This window comes from Trachemys scripta, chromosome 17, assembly GCF_013100865.1.
Source record: "Trachemys scripta elegans isolate TJP31775 chromosome 17, CAS_Tse_1.0, whole genome shotgun sequence".
Taxonomy (NCBI): domain Eukaryota; kingdom Metazoa; phylum Chordata; order Testudines; family Emydidae; genus Trachemys; species Trachemys scripta.
This window is the reverse complement of record NC_048314.1, coordinates 14585367-14602115: the sequence shown is the minus strand read 5'-3', so window position 1 is coordinate 14602115 and position 16749 is coordinate 14585367. Positions and strand designations below refer to the sequence as shown.

The 16749-nt window shown below is 47.8% G+C and overlaps 2 protein-coding genes across 2 annotated transcripts; both read right to left on the bottom strand.

The window, feature by feature from the left end:
- Positions 1 to 906: 906 nt before the first annotated feature.
- LOC117889403 (torsin-1A-like) lies at positions 907 to 7877 on the bottom strand. Its single transcript, XM_034793561.1, has 5 exons — positions 7635 to 7877; positions 6369 to 6634; positions 5113 to 5288; positions 4296 to 4423; positions 907 to 2569 (listed from the first exon to the last, which is right to left on the bottom strand). The coding sequence occupies exons 1-5, from the start codon at positions 7813 to 7815 to the stop codon at positions 2316 to 2318; spliced, it is 1005 nt and encodes a 334-aa protein (XP_034649452.1). The 5' UTR covers positions 7816 to 7877; the 3' UTR covers positions 907 to 2315.
- Positions 7878 to 10484: 2607 nt separating this feature from the next.
- Positions 10485 to 15086, bottom strand: LOC117889401 (torsin-1A-like). The gene is made up of 5 exons (XM_034793559.1): positions 14876 to 15086; positions 13070 to 13338; positions 12069 to 12244; positions 11284 to 11411; positions 10485 to 10984 (listed from the first exon to the last, which is right to left on the bottom strand). The coding sequence occupies exons 1-5, from the start codon at positions 15060 to 15062 to the stop codon at positions 10740 to 10742; spliced, it is 1005 nt and encodes a 334-aa protein (XP_034649450.1). The 5' UTR covers positions 15063 to 15086; the 3' UTR covers positions 10485 to 10739.
- Between the last annotated feature and the right edge of the window lie 1663 nt (positions 15087 to 16749).

Below are 16749 nucleotides of genomic sequence, written 5' to 3'. Positions count from 1 at the left end.
CCAGGAAGGCCTTCCACCTCTATACTCCTGAATGGCACTTTTGCAAACTGCAGTGGTGTGGTTGCACTGGGGCACCCTGCTGTATTAACTAATGAATTCAACCAAAAGCTACAGGGAGGTCTAGTCTATCCTTACGAGGATACCTTATTTACCCTGGGAAGGAGCAGGTAAGTCAGCTGTTACTTAAAGATGGCCTGACTTCATTAGAACAAACCTGACCAGGAGGAACCTGAGATACCACAGCATGAATGCCTAGGCATTGAGCAGTAGAATGATAGTGTCTACCAGCTGGCAGTTATTAAATAAGTCAAAAGGCAGCTGAAGGATGAAAGTCATTTATTGCAGCTATGACACTTAGAGTTTTAAAAACTGCAGGAGTACTTTACATTCAGACCATCAGAGCTGGGAGAGCTACCAGACATTTAGGGATGCAGTGTTTAGAATCTTTTTGAGGAAGAGTTACCAATCAAGGTAAAACATCACACATCAAAGCAACAGTCCAATGTCCCAAGGTTAAGAGCTAGTGTTAACTTCAAGTGATTGCATCAGAGTAAACAGTTTGTCACAGGTATGACAAAGCCACATGCAGGGTTATAAAAAAGTGTAACTGACTCCAATTTCAGAGGTTAATGTGAACATTTAAAGCTTTCTTGCTGGTAGTTTGAACAAAAACAGGCTTGATTTGAGACATTAATATAAAGCAGTTTTGCACACCATCTTAAAACAAGTGTCAATATATGAGGAGTTAATTCAGCAACTACATAATAAAATAATCAACTTCCTCCCATGAGTCTTAGCTGCACTGGTATCATGCTGCACATACTATGTAGTTCACTTAATGTGTAAGTTAAGCTTTCTTATCCTCCATTTATGTAAAGGCACTTCCATCTCACAGCTGGGGAAGGGCAGGAGAGTTAGAAAGTTGAGTCTTTGGTGAGTAAGCTGCGATACGAAAATTCCACCCTTACTAGATGGGCGAAGGTTGATCCTCTCCCAGCTTCCTAACCCTGCAGGTTCCCATTTCACCTTGCTGCTGGGAACAAGATGTTTCACACTGACCGTGCCAGCTGCAGGTTCTCATTAATTTTACAATGTTGCTAAAAACTATTAAAAATAAGGCTGGGATGGGGGGAGGTTGTTCTTTGACCATATTTCCCATCCACCTCTTTCCCTTCCTGGTTCTATAGGAAAAGATTTTGTACTTCCACTTCAACAATCTAGTATAAAATAGTATCAAAAATAGACTATTCAAAATCATTTCTACTACCAGGTAACATTCAAGCAAGGGGTGTGTCTGGGGACGGGAAGGGGGATGTTGCTGGATTACGTGGCTGTGCCTCAGAGGGAATGTAACACCTTGTGGATCTCATGCCCACCGTTGTACACAGATACTGACCTGACAAGTTGTAACAGTCAAACCCTCATGAATGTTTCCCCAGACACTTGCCTGCGGTGCTGTAGCAGTCAAACCCCTGGTGAACGGTTCCCCCCCACTGAAAGGGACAGAAATACCCATTGGCAGCCAAGCCCACAGTCACTTGGACTCCCTTTGATTCAAATTTCGTATGAGGAGGGGAAAGAAGAGAGAGTCTTTTGGATAGAGACTGTGGAAGGAAGCAACTAATTTCTCCCCAACCCAAGATTTCTTTGAGTTCACCTTAACGTTCCACATCACTAGAGCAGGAGGCATGGAGGCAGCTTAGACTCAGAAACGAACCAAGGTCCTGCCTTTCCATCCCTGGAGAACTGACCTGAGCACACTACTACCAACCCTTTCCAGAGCACAAGGAGTCCTTCCAGCACAGCGGCATTTGAACTAGCAAAGTATCAAGGCCTCAACCCTGCTGCCGTTATCATGGACCCTGGACGCGCCAGCTGAAGTCAAGGCCAAAGCTCCCATTGATTTCAATGGGAATAGGACTGGACCTTCCATATGCTAGGAAGGGACTGTGGCCAAACGGAAGGACTCTTTCATTTTACTCCAGTTGTCTAGTAGAGAGGGTTGGAGGGAGAGGATGGAATTTTTAACAATCTCAGCTGTTAAAATACAATGCAGTGAAGGCTGGATCCAGTGATGAATGCTATGCTCAAACACTTCTAGAGTCTATCCCGGATTAAAAAGGCAATACTTGGGTACTGCCCGTTTAAGGAAGAGCACTGGGGTTTAAAAAAATAAAAAATCAGTCATTCCTAGGATCCCTGCCACACGTCCCAAAATATTAAAAGTGCAAAGAGACAGACTTCAAAATGCCATTAAAAGTGCTTCAGCGAGGAAAGGGCATAGAGTTCCTTGTTCCACCTCAGTTCCATATTGCTCATAACCTCTCCCAATAAAACAACAGCTTCTGCAGCACGAGCTTGCAGCCTTTAACAGAGTAGATTTTCTCATCTTTTGGGAAGAATGTCATCTCCTTGGCCACCTCGTCAACGATCGCCTCGTTGATTTTCTTGCCACCGGACTCGATTTCTGCCCTGATGCACATCTTAAGATGCTTGTACTCCAGGGGCAGGAAGGGGACAAAGTAATCAATGAGGTTTCTATCGATCAGGCTGCTGTGCCACAAGCCACCTAGAAAACATCAGACAGGAGGTTGCTTAAATGGTCAGGGAGAACAAATGTAACATCTTAATGACAGTTCTGTCCTCCATTGTCAATAAATGCTTGGTCCTTGTTTTCTAGGTAGGTGATTTTACTAAATGACAGATGAACAGCCCCCAACACTTCCAAACATGAAAGGCCCATGCATTGCACCTAGGTCTTACACCACTAGGGAAATGATGTAAGATTTAGACTTTGATTAATATTTGTTACTTATGGCATTAGCTTGCACCAAGCATAAAGCAGGAATCTTCTATACACCGTTCTGTCAGTGCACTTCATTGCTGGTCCAGTTGCAGGTCTTCCCCCTGTGCAGAGGTCTTTGATTTTACTAAGTTATCTGTGGAGCCCTACCAAATTCACAGCCATGAAAAACACATCACAGATTGTGAAATCTGGTCTCCCACCATGAAGTCTGGTCTTTTGTGTGCCCTATACCGGGGTTCTCAAACTTTATTGCACCATGACCCCCTTCTGACAACAAAAATTACTACATGACCCTCTGGAGAGGGGACGGGGGACTGAAGCCTGAGCCCATCCGAGCCCCGTCCGCTGGAGGGGGGAGAGGGCAAAGTTAAGCCCAAGGGCTTCAGTCCCAGTCAGGGGGCCTGTAATCTAAGCCCCAATGCCCAGATGGAGGGGTTCACGCTTTGGCCCCAGGAAGTCTAAGCCAGGCCTGGCGACCCCATTAAAACAGGGTTGTGACCCACTTTGGGGTCCCAACCCAGAGTTTGAGAACTGCTGCCCTATACTATACAAATTTCACAGGGAAGACCAGTGTTTCTCAAATTAGGGGGGTCGCAAGGTTATTTTAGGGGGGTTGTGGTATTGCCACCTTACTTCTGTGCTGCCTTCGGAGCTGGGCGGCTGGAGAGCGGTGGCTGTTGGCCGGGCATCCAGCTCTGAAGGCAGCGCCCCGCCAGCAGCAGCACAGAAGCAAGGGTGGCAATACCACACCATGCCATCCTTACTTCTGCGCTGGTGCTGATGGCAGCTCTGCCTTCAGAGCTGGGCTCCCAGCCAACAGCCGTCGCTCTCTAACAGCTCAGCTCTGAAGGCAGCACCATTGCGAGCAGCAACACAGAAGGGTAGCAGTACCGCAAATCCCCCCCGATAACCTTGCAACCTCCCCCCACAACTCCTTTTTGGGTCAGGAGCCCCTAAATTACAACACGGTGAAATTTCAGATTTAAATAGCTGAAATCATGAAATTTATGATTTTTAAAATCCCATGACCATGAAATTGACCAAAATGAACCACGAATTTGGTAGGGCCCTAGTTATCAGGTAGGCAGCTGTCTTCTAAGAACTAGGCTGGGATCATCTAACATCATTTTCGCTGGGACCTAAGTTAGGTTATAAACTCAGGTCAATCTGCAGAGGTGAATGGTTAGTGCATTAGAGTCTTCCAGCCCCAGAAACACTGGGCATAATTTCTCCCTGAAACAAACATTCCATTGCGTGAGGACCTGATCCTGAGAGCTGCAGCATGCCTCCTGAAATGTGCCGACCACCCAGTGAAATCAATGAATTGTTGTGCTCAGTGCCTAGTGGTATCTGGGCCTAAGTGAGTGGGAATGTGTGTACAACAATATTACATGGGTTAAAGAGGCAAGCTGGAGCAGCACACACCGAGCGAGGATGTTCTGTGTTTATAAAGTAAAAGAACCTCCAACTCATTTGAAAAATAACTCACTATTCTTATTATTGAAGACTGCTACAGATAACACAGGCTCCAGGTCTTTCAGCTGAATCTGCTTCCTGTCTTTTCCACTCCTCCAGAAGTCCAGAGCCACTTTATTAATTAAATCTGCACCTGCATTACTGTTCATAAGATAAAGAGTTTAGTACAGACCCAAGATAGGAAGAGTCCAGTATCTCTTCTCTAGCAGGATTACATTTAACACTTGTCTGTTCTAATGTTTGTCTGCACAGCAAGCATGTCACAAGAATAAAAAGCCTTAAACCAATGCTTAAGTTATTTAGGACTAAATTCCACATTGTCCCTACAGCGTTGTTTCTGAGCCACAATACCTCTTGCTCAGAAGAAATGGTCATGTAGCTCCCTCTCAAAAGAAATCATCAGCTCGGCACATGTGGTGGGCCCTCTGAGTGATGCAAAGTGGTCTCTCCACCACCCCGTAGTGAAGTATGATACCAGTGCAACGCTCCCAGCACGTGGAATGAGGGACAGATTCAGGATCTGATCTCCATTCTGCTGTATAGCAGCGTGCTATTAGTAGATGAGACTACCAGATCGGCCCACTTTAAGGTGTTATGCGCTACATTCCTTTGCTGGATGGAGGCAGAACTGCTCAACTGTATCATAGGCCCTGCAATGCAGGCAGCTAATGGACCTTCTTCTGTAGCTCAGATAGCACATGCTTTTTGACAGAAGAATCTGGGCTCTATCCCTGCTGATGCCTGGAAGCTCTGAGTGGCCAAGACACATACCACAGTAACAGCGAAGGCCCGTGTGAGCCTGGATTTGCCACAGTAGACAGACCACAAACCTGAGAAAGATAAAGATGGCTCTCCGGTAGGACACCCCATCAATCTGCTCATAATAGTCTAAGAATGGCTTGATGGCATCAATGAGGCCAGGGTGCAATTTATCCATTTCATCAAATATGAACACGGACCTGGCACAGGCGCTCACGTTACCCCGAATCCACGTTTGCAATTGATCCTGGAACAAATGAGAAACACACATTAAAAAAATTAGGTCCCACTGGTAGAGAGCGCAAAAACCACCTGGGAGGGGGTGTGAGTAATGATCCTTTAAATGCTCTGATTATATCCAGCTTCCTGAAGGGAGGAATATGACCACTACCTCCACATGCTGCTAGAATGTGAATCCTGTTCCAGTTATTTGATGAGAGACACCATAAAGCACTTTATTTCCAACCTCAGTTGAGCAATCAAAGCATGTAGAGCAGGGTTCAAATGGAAAAGAGAAAAGACCATACAGGGGAAAGGAAGAAATTTCTTCTGCAGTACTACTTCTACCATCTATCAGAGGGGTAGCCGTGTTAGTCTGAATCTGTAAAAAGCAACAGAGGGTCCTGAAAATGAATCGATTTTTGGTGGTGGTTGTTTTTTGTTATTATTAGTCAAGTAGATGGTAGAAGGCAACAGGACCCTCTGTTGCTTTCTACCATCTACTTGACTAATAATAACAAAAAACAACCACCACCAAAAATCGATTCATGAAATGTTTAGTTGTAAACATGTAAAGATGCTTTGAGTACGTAACCTTCAGTCTGTGACTATCCTTTTCATGAAAATTGCAGGGAATAAACAAGGTGATCAGCATCAGTCACTTATAAGCCTCTGAAATGACTGCTCCTTACAGTCACCTCATTTAGCTTGAGCGGAGGACATTTCACAACAGTGAACGCTGTAAAAAGAACGGTGAAGGGTAACCCCAGGGGAAGGTAGGAGAGGAAGTAACTTTTAATCCTTCAAGGAACACTGAAAAGCAAGAGATAAACAGATTTGTCTGTTTCACTTTCCATTTCTTAGCATTTAACTCAGTGTTGTTGTATTCCAGTTTCTAGCACTGCAGGGGGATATTTAGATTCCACTTCCACAAACTTGTCAGTGAATGTTTGAAAATACACAGAAACAGCTGGATACAAGAGTTTATTTGAAATCTTGAGACACCTATGGATTTGCATATCAAGAACAATCTAATTTCACAGTGTAGAGTTTTAATGATTAATATTTACTGATATCACCAAGGGGAAGTTAAAATTTGCTCTCTTACCTTATACAGTGTAATCTGATGATCATGTGGGAAGTGTAGCGTGGCTATAAAGAGATGAACAAATTTGCTTTTCTGTCCTGCTTTGTGAATGCTCTTTGCGATGAATTGGCTGACAAAGTTTTTACCCGTGCCTCCCCAGCCATGTAGGGAGAGAGCGAGTGGCTTTTTGGGATTTGGGTTGTTTCTGAATCCAGTCACTGCTTTCAGGATCACGTCTTTGGCAAGGTGCTGTCCAAAGAGTTTATTATCCAGATCCTCTTTCAGTGCTGAAGAATCCAAGGAGAAAAAGAAAGAAGGTCATTTTAGAAGAACAAGGATTTCCGAAAATGGCTTGCAAATTGAATGGTATCATGAATCCCATTTCTCTCTCTCTGGGCAGTCTGGTATCTTTATCCCACACTGGGAAACATTAGAGGGGACTCAGTAACTGCACTAGGGAAACAGAGCCCGATATTGATTTGCACTTACACCAAGGATCTCAAAGTGTTTTAAGAACGCTACCGAACGTGGCTCCCAGAATGTCCGGCAGAGGTACCTGAAGTATCAGCCCCATTTCACAGATGGGGAAACTTCAGACAGAGAAGGCAAGTGCTTTTCTCAAGGTCACATTGCCAAGCAGTAGCAGGGCTGGGAGTAGCACCCCAGGGTGCTGATCCCAGTTCTCCACTCTTTCCACTAACCCACACTCCTTCCCCTTGAAACCCAGGGTCTATCCCAAACAGCTCTCCTTTCTCCCATGTCCCCTCCACCGGGCCAGCCTGGAGTTGCTGGTCCACCAAGGCTCGGTCCAGCTTTCCCCGGTTACACTGGGTTGCCCCTTGTGTCCCCTGCCCCCCAGTTCCAGCCTGGAGCTAGTGCCCTCGGCAACACCAACCCAGTCCGCTCGGGTTTGATCCTGGTTCCGTTGGGCCAGCCCCTGCCCCGGGTTCTGATCCGGCTCCCCCGCCTGGTTCGGCCCCATCCCGCGGCTCGGTCCCGCTGCCCCTGCCGGGCCGGTACTGGTGGTATTGGGCCGGTCCCCCTCCCCCAGCTCTGGGTTCGGTCTCCCTGCCCCCGCCGGGCCGGTACCGGTGGTATTGGGCCGGTCCCCCTGCCCCTGCCGGGCCGGTACCGGTGGTATTGGGCCGGTCCCCCTGCCCCGGCTCTGGGTTCGGTCCCCCTGCCCCCGCCGGGCCGGTACCGGTGGTATTGGGCCAGTCCCCCTGCCCCCGCCGGGCCGGTACCGGTGGTATTGGGCCAGTCCCCCTGCCCCCGCCGGGCCGGTACCGGTGGTATTGGGCCGGTCCGCCTCCCCGGGGCAGCACTCCACGAAGCCGCAGTAGAAGCTGGGGTAGGACAGGTAGCCGGTGAGCACCGAGGCCGCCCCGATGGCGATGCTCAGGCTGATGGGCTCCAGCGCGGCCGAGCCCGGTACCAGGAGCCAGAGCAGCCCCAGCAGCAGCTGCATGGCGGCTTCAGCTGGCCGGCCCCGTCCGCGAGGGAGGCAGGGGCTCGCCGCCAGGGCCCGGTAGAAACTACAACTCCCGACGGCCCCGGCGCCGTGCCCAGCACTTCCGCCACGCGCAGCCCTCGGCCGCCATCTTTGTGAGGGCGGGAGTTAGATTCCCATTGCTTGAAAAGTGTGGAAGGGAGCGTTCGAACGACAGCTACTTCCGCCCCGCACGCACACACTTCCTCCTGCCATCTTTGTGAGGGGCGGATGCAGGAAATTACTTGGGAGGGCGGGACAGGGACACATGCTCTGCCCAGCCCAAGCCTAGGTGAGGCGGTGCGCTGGCTTCTGGCTCCCTTCAGGAGCCTGGTTTCCCCTGGTTGTTTCCCATCCTCCCTGGAGGGGGTGGGGGTGCATATTACAGCCTGTTTTCCTCACAGCTCTGGGGGTGCTGGTGTCACCATACCTTGGGGAGCAAGAGACCAGTTGAAAAGCTCGTTGCCGTCTGTGACGGCAGCAAGAATCAGGGGGTAGCCGTGTTAGTCTGTATCTACAAAAACAACAAGGAGTCTGGGGGCACCTTAAAGACTAACAGATTTATTTCGGCATAAGCTGTCGTGAGTAAAAACCTCACTTCTTCGGATGCATAGAGTGAAAGTTTAGCGAGAATGTTTTCTCCTCACGATGCAACGTGATGACGCCAGAGTAAAATGTTATCATCACAAGCTCCATTCTCCCACAAAGGTTCCCATGATGGTAGAGTCGCACCCTTTCTCTGATCCCACAGGCATTCTCCTGCATTATGTGTCTATCACAGCTAGGGTGACCAGATGTCCCGATTTTATAGGGACAGTCCCGATTTTTGGGTCTTTTTCTTATATAGGCTCCTATTACCCCCCACCCACTGTCCCGATTTTTCACATTTGCTGTCTGGTCACCCTATTCACAACCCAGAAGATACCTTCCTTTGCATGTGAAGTGTCAGTGCTGATACCTTTCCCCATCATGCACTGGAATAGTTTGAACCTGTCTGAACAGTGCTTCTCTCTTATTTGTTTACCATTATAGTTTGAAAGCAGAGTGCCCTGTGCCAACACGCGCAGATAGGAGAGGTAAATCATTGCAGACTATTACAAAAGAGAGTAAACAGTGAGCCAACTGGGGTAAATACACAAGGGACTGCCAAAACAGCACTAAATCCTACAACCACCAAGAGAAAAGAACCTGAAGGAACATTTCATTTTAAAATTCCAGCCATTGCAAGTATAGTTGTTTGAGGATGGGGGTGACATTATTGTGTTTCTTTGTACATTTAAGAAAGCAAGTAGCTACTGGTGAACTGACAGTTTGGAAGACAATAGAAATTAGAGTTATAATAGACAAGGTGAGTGAAGGTGGAACCATGGATGAGGATTTCAGCAGAAGTGGAGTCACTATTGTGTACACATCACTAGCCCCAGTCACCTTTGGTGTATGTTTAAGAACTCTGGGGCTCATTCTGATCTCATTTAGCTAGATCCAAGTCCCACTGAAATCAGCAAAAAGACTCCCCTTGGTTTAATTGGAAATTCACATTGGTGTAAATCAGAAGTTACTCCATTTAAATCAGTGGAGTGTAAAAGGGTGTGAGATTAGAATCAGGCTTTCCATTTCCTCCCCTTTACTAAGTAAGTTTCATTTTGTATTTTTTGCTTCCTCTGTTTTATTTCTGCAAGTTTTAATGGGTGTCAAACTGTCCAAATGAAGTGGCTTTTGCATTTTTCAACTGTACATTTCCTCTTGACAGACAAGTCTTTATGTAACCTCGGGGTTTGCTTTTTTGTCCTGCCTTCTTTTCAGTTCCATCAGAGTCATATTTCTTGTGCTAAAAATACTTTCTTTGTTGGTGGTTTGTCAGGGAGGAGTTACAGGGAAATTATCAAGTGTTAATCCAGGGCAAAAATGAAGGTGGTGTAAAAAGTAATTTTTCAAAACCTGACACTGACAGAAACCTTTCATGATTTGTTTGACTCAATATAAAAAAGCGTTTATTGTTTGGATTCAAACATTTCCCTATTGTGTTGCAACCAAAACATTGCAACAAGAGGTTAGAAAATTAAACTGACTTGCACCAAAAGCATAACTGACTAATATATCTTCATTATACCATCTGAGTGAATTGTAGGAAGGAAACACTCTGTAATTGGTGCATGTACATTTAAGGATCTAAGCTGATGGGTATTTTGGTAGATATCAATAAACTCATCTTCTTCCCCTCCCTTATCCTGCCCCAAGAATTTCCCTGACAGGATCCTTAAAAATATTTTAATAAAATGTTAGGGAAGATTTAAAAAAGCTTAGAAGTGTGTAGGGGCTTATTTGGGCTCCAAACTTTTTAGAGCATCATTCTAAACCATAGCACCTCTGGCCTATTCTCTAGCAAACCTCTGTCCATAACCAGAGTTTTCTAGATTTGCTGTTAAAATCAAAAGCTCACACAATCATCATTAATAGAGACTGGTGAGGAATTAAGTGGGCAAGCAAACCTGAGTCAGTAGTTCTGTATATTGGGTCCCTTTTCTTCTGTTGCTTTTGTTTTTCCTTTGTTCATATCCCTGGAAAAACAAGGCAGGCATATCTGCCCTGCCTACTCTGTACTGCCTTCTTCTGGTCTCAATAGGGGAGGTTTATCAAGAATCCAGAGAGATAGTTAAGAATAAATACCATATTAATTTTATTTTACTTACAGCAGCATGTTTTGAAGGTAGGGAAAGGATGTACTGTATTATGCTGAGATGAGGAAGTTATCTTCTCTCTCCAGTCCCAGTGTGCCACGGGCTTTAGATATGTTAAAGGGAAGTTCCCTGCCCCAACAAGCTTACAGTCTGAGAAGATACTGGTGGGAGAAGGAGAAAGAGACTTGCTTTCTTTTCCTCCTTGTCCTTGAGCACTTGGCCTTTCTAGGTATCCAGGTTCACCTTTGAGGCCACTGTTTTGCAACCTTTGCTAGAGTAGATTCTATCTTCACTGGGATAGTCGGACATTGCTAAGGCAATCTTTATGACGAGGTCTTCATCTTCTTGGTGGCCTTGGTAGCGCAGCTCCTCTTGGATGCACTCTTTCACATGTTTATATTCCAGGGGCAAGAAAGGGATGAAATAATCTACCAGGTTCTTCTGGATCAGCTTGCTATTCCAAAAACCACCTGGGGGGAGGGAGGGAGGAGAAGGGAAGAGAGAGGTATGTCTGTCCATCCATAGCTGGAATGACCACATGTCACCACAATGTTTTGTTCTTCTACAAAGCCTGCTATCTGGGGATCTGAAAGCACTCTACAAACACTATTTGACCTATGTGGGGAGGTTTACAATTGAGTTCTTTAAAATAATTATGTTTCAGGAATATATTGCTAAGTACCAGTACTTCATGGGTCATTCCACAGAGAACTGGGGCTGGACAATACACATGGGATCCCATGGACCTCACGAGCTCAGAAGTACTCACTGTTCCTGTTATTGAAAATCTCGGCAGATAGCATAGACTGCAGGTCCGTCAGGGGAATTTCTTCTCTTCCCTTCTGCCTCCTCCAATGATCGAGCGCCACCTCTGTTATTTTATCCCCTCCTGCGTTACTATTAGGAGAGAAATGAACTGGATCATCAGAATGACCCTCAGCAAAGTATTATCTCAGGAACAACGCAAAGGGCCAGATTGTACCCCCTAGATCCATGCATGGAAGGAGCCCTCAGTGGGTGGGTATGATGATTTGGGGAATCTATGCACAACGTATGAATTCTGTTCAATATTATGGACTCTCAATATGTATCTTTCTATACGTATCCATCAGAAGAAGAAATGGAAAGAACAGTGAAGCAGTTACAAATGGGAAAGCTGTCAGAATAGACGATATAAAGCTGAGCTGCTAAAAGCCAGTCGGACAAGTGCTGTCAAAGCATTAGGAAAAATATATAAGAAGGTATTGGAGAAAGAGAAGGTACCGGAGGAGTGGCTAACGGCAACATGTCTACCAGTCCTGAAGGAAGGAGATCCTGTCACTCTGAATAATTGTAGAGGTATAAGTTCTTCTGACTGACACGAAGGTTGGAAAGATTCAGTTACCACATATGGACAGTCTCTTCTCGGTGACCAAGGAGAGCGTGTACAGCGAGGCCCCCGAACCCGGGCAATCAAACTGTAGCCTGGTGAAAGCCTATTAGCACCTGCTTCTCCCTTTGCCCTTGCTGACTCTGTTGGGTCACAGTTACTCACTAACCATTGGATTTCCTTACTTCAGGAAGAGGAAGATGGCCTTGCCGTAGTAGACGCCATTGATAGCCTCGCGATCACTGAGGTACGGCATGATGGAGTCAATCAGACCATGCGGCATCTGGTCCATTTCAGAGAAAATGAAAAGCGACCTCGGACAGACGCTGACATTCCCTCGAATCCAATTCTGCAGCTGCTCCTGTGGGGACGGGCAAGATGGTCGGTGAGCAGGGGGAGCTGGAAATCAAGATTGGAGCTGGATTATTTTTTCGTGGGGGATTCCACCGGTGCTCTAGCTTGGAGGGACTATTAATGTAATGCTAGTGATACGTAAAGGTAATCAAATCTCACATGTTAGAGTCTCCCATTGACTTCAATGGGAGCAGGATCAGACTCTCAGTATGTCCATGTGTGTCGGCGAGGTATTTGTCTGGATATTGACTTCCATGAGACATTAGGTTTAACTGTTGCCGGAAGGTCTAATCCTGAACTCATTAAAGTCAATGGGAGTTTTGATTCAATAGGGCCGGGGCAGAAATACTGAAAAAGATGAACCAATAATCTGATGTGATGTGGTAAATTCTGTCTCTGTACATGAGGCCTATAGATTCCTTGTGCTATAGTTCGCTGAAAGAATATAGTCAGATAGAATAGGTTTCAAATTTGACCTACTTCCTAAATGTTATAATCTAGTGACGAATGTTTAAATCCTCTTAAAAAGTCCAGTGTTTATGTAGGACCTACAGTAATAAATTTGGGGCAAACTGTGTGGCTAAAGCAAGAACTGGCTTGGACCTCAGTTCAAACATTGAACCAACCCAAGTGTTTGGAGAGGTTCAACAAGTTTGGCGAACTTTGTATAATTTTTCACTCCCCTCTGCACGGTCTGGTTATGCCCATGGTGGGAGCAGAGATGTTGAAATTCCCTGGGCAGTGTTATTCACATACAGCCCCATATGTGATCTGCATGCAGGATTATTGACCTATCCACCTCATTAGGAGAGTAGAGTCACAAAGGAAGTACCTTATACTGCTTTATATGTTCAGCATGTGGGAAATGCAAGACTGCGTCATACTGATGGACGAATCTCCTCCTTGCTTCGTGACGCTGGTACAGGTTCTGTGCAATGATCTTGCTGACAAAGGACTTGCCAGTGCCAGTCCAGCCATGGAAGGACATCACCAGGGGCTTCCTGGGCTGTTTGTCTCTGGAGTACGTGTTCAGTGCTTTCAGAACCACCTGGGTGGCGAGGTGCTGCCCAAAGACTTTCTGTTCCAAGGCCATCTGCAGGGCTGGAGGCGTGAAGGGAGGTCAGTGTCAGGAAGCACTTCATTGACCCTCCCGCCCCATGCTACTGCTGAGCCGCAGATGGGGAGAACATTCCCAGTTAGCATTATCATGGGGCCATTTCCCTGTGTTATGGGAGCTGTAGGCACTGAGCTGCTCCCTGTATCTGGCCCTCAGCGGCTGTTAATGGGAGCCAAGCGCTTGCACGGGATACCTGGAGACTCCCAATACGACTATCCCTCATAAACGGCCCGGGGATGTGATCCTGTGGTTCTGGGGGGATGTGTTTGTTGAAATTCCTGGATCCTCTTTAACCACCTTGGTGGCATGTAAGGTACCTAATAGGTGAGGTAAGACGTCTCCCTTGCTCCCCCCCGTTCTCAAAGAAGAGCTGACATTTCAGTGGCAAAAAGCACTTCAAGGAACACTGCCTATAGGCGGAGGAAATCTGTGTACCTTGAAGTAAATGGAGCTATGCTAGTTTTCACCAGCAAAGGGTCTGGCTCAGAATCTGCAGCATAGTCCTGCAGGGAAAGGGTTAATTAAAGGCCTGTGTTACTGGTGTCGAAAACACAAGAAAGGGGATTTCCCAGGCTGCCAGGCTCATGGTTTATGGAAAGTTTCCAACAGGCCATTTATTGATCCTCTCGGTTTTGGTTCCCACTTCTCGGCACTAATGCCCCGAAGGCAGGGCGAGAACTGCTGCCCAACTTCCTCTTTGGGGAGGCTGCTTGCTTCACAGACATGAGAGGCGGCAGGGCTCAGAGGCAGGGCGAGCTAGTGGAGAAAGCCCGGGACTCTGAACCTAGCAGTCCTGAGTTGTTATCCGACCCCTAACACTGACTCGTGCGTCCAACATTCTCACCAGTGATGTTGGGTTCTGCGCAGGGGGGGCCAGGGCCCCACCGCTTTTTACAAGTGACGGGGCGAGGGGGTGGAGAGGAGCAAGCAGGGGGCGGGGTCTTGGGGGGAGAGGCAGTGCGAGACTGGGGCCTTGGGGGAAGGGACAGGGCATCAGGGGAAAGGGGCGGCACGGGGGACAGGCACAGTTCAGGCACCGCTGCCCCCCCCCACACACTTTTAGGAAGTTTCTGCCACTCCCGGTTGTGCGGTGTTTGAGTGCTCAACTGGAAGCAGGGGCATTGGGAGGATTAATTAGCTCACGGCCTTAAATTCACTCCTAGATTATGCCAGCAGAAAGCAGGGGATTCCTGGCAAGGGAAAAGTCCATCAAGGAAAAGCTGTTGTGACATGAGGCATCTGCAACCTCTTCTCTGCCAGCGAAGACCCGTGGAATGGGAAGAGGGGCATGGCCAGGGTGGCTGGGGCATGCAGTAAGGTCCCTTCCCTGGCCAGTCTCTGCCAGGTTGAGCCCTGCCCTGGTGGGAAGGAAAGCTAACCTCTCCCATCAGAGCCACTGCCTGAAAAGGCAGCCTGCACTTCCCCAGTTAGAATCCCTTCCCCCAGAATGCAATAGCATTCCCGAGGTCAGCAGGGCCCTTGGATTCCTCCGCCCGAGTCATCGCTTGCTGCTGCGATTACCTGGGATGTCCAGGGTGTCCTTCATATTGCAGCACTCCAGGAAGCGGCACTTGAGCCAGGAGGCAGGGGAGAAGAGCTGCCACATGACCGCGGCCCCGCAGAAAGCAAGTGAGGTGGTGATGGGCTCCAGAGCTGACACCAAAGTGGGCACCAGAGCGAAGAATCCAGCCATGTTCAGAAGCTTCATGGCAGGAGCTGAATGTCAGCCTGGCTCGGTGAAAGCAAAAGGGAAAGCATCAGAACATGACTTCCTGATGTGTTTCTGCAATCTCAGGATGTTCTGAGAGCTGGAGGCTAGTTCCCATTAGCCTGGATAAGCCACTGATGCAATAACAAGAGTTGAGTCATCATCACATTATTATATTTGGTGTTAGCCTAAGGGCAGAGTCCCATCCTGAGCCGGGTTATGTCCCTGTTGGGGGGGCGGGAGGGGGCTCAAGCCTCAAGACCCTGCACGTTTGGGGCTTGATCCCATGAGGTGCTGAGCTCCTTGAATCCCACTGACTTCTGCAGGAGTGGAGGGCACTCAGCACCTTGCAGGACTGAACCTTTCGCCAGCGGATACCAGGGTGGAGAGCATCTTGTTCCTTTTTAAAGTAAAGCCCTCTACAGAGCAGGTTCCATTGACAGCGCTGCCCTGGCAAGGTGTCTCAGGATCGTTCTGGGCAGCTCCAGTCTCCATGCCCTGCACGGCTTGGTCGATTGGAGAGGCTAGGCAAAGTCCCAGATGAGGAACAGGATGTGTGTAGGCTCGAAAACGAATTCATCCTCTGGACAAACATTTGAAATAATTTTCTCTGCAATGACCAATAAAGGTGTTCTGAAAATGATTTTTCCCCGGTGGAAAATTTTCAGGTTTAGTTAAAAAAAATCAAATACTGATTTTTTTCCCAACAATCTCCCCACCCCAATATTATTGACAGAAGTGGTTTTTTTTGGTTTTGACTAAATCTTATTTTTCAATGAAAAAAGCTTTTCATTGGAAAAATTCCAACCAGCTTTATTTATCCGTCAAGACTTGTGTTAAAGATTTGGTGTCTCCCTTTCACCAGCTGATGGCTGGGGATGTTCACCTGCAATGGGGAGTCCATCCCACACAGGACTCGAAGGGGTTAAGCTAGTCATGCAAGCCTAGGAACTCCATAGGCTGCACCTGGAGGAAGAGCCAGGGAGCAGGGACTTGACTGCAAGCAGGTTCAGCTGTGCAGGAATAGGTGGGGCTTATACAGACCGGGGCTGCTGCTGGGAAAGGGGCAGTCACTCCCTGGGAAGAGGGAGGAGTGTTTGGAGTTGGTAGATCACAGCATGGGGGAACCAGGAAAGGTAGGAAACAGTCCAGAGAAAGACCAGTGAGGGCTGGGAGAGTAGAGCCCAGAACTGCCAAGTGGAGGGTCCCTGGACTGGAACCTGGAGTAGACGGCAGGCCTGGATTTCCCTACTCACTATGGGGGAAGTGGCACTGATGGGGCAGTGAACTGGAAGACTGGCTGGGTCACTATGGGGAGTGACAGAGACTTTGGGGGACTGTACCATGTAAGGGGGGGGGAACGCTGAGTAACCTGGCCAGAGGGCTGAGTCATGAAGAGGATGCTACAGTACTTGGCGTGAGAGAGGAGCTGCAGATGGTGTGACGGCGTGCGACCACGGAAGGGGTGTGACCTCGAGAGCTAATCCCCAGAGTGACCAGGAGGAGGTGCCAGAGAAGCAGTGAGTGGTGCACCCCGTGACATAGCCTTTTTACTGCCCTGTAGGGGCTGACGGTCACGGGGGAGATCAGTAGAAAAGGAGAGGGGAAGAGAGATAAGAGCAGGAGGAAGAGAGAAGCAACAGACCAAGGGGAGAAATAGAAATGTTGAGGGGATAAAAAGGAAAAG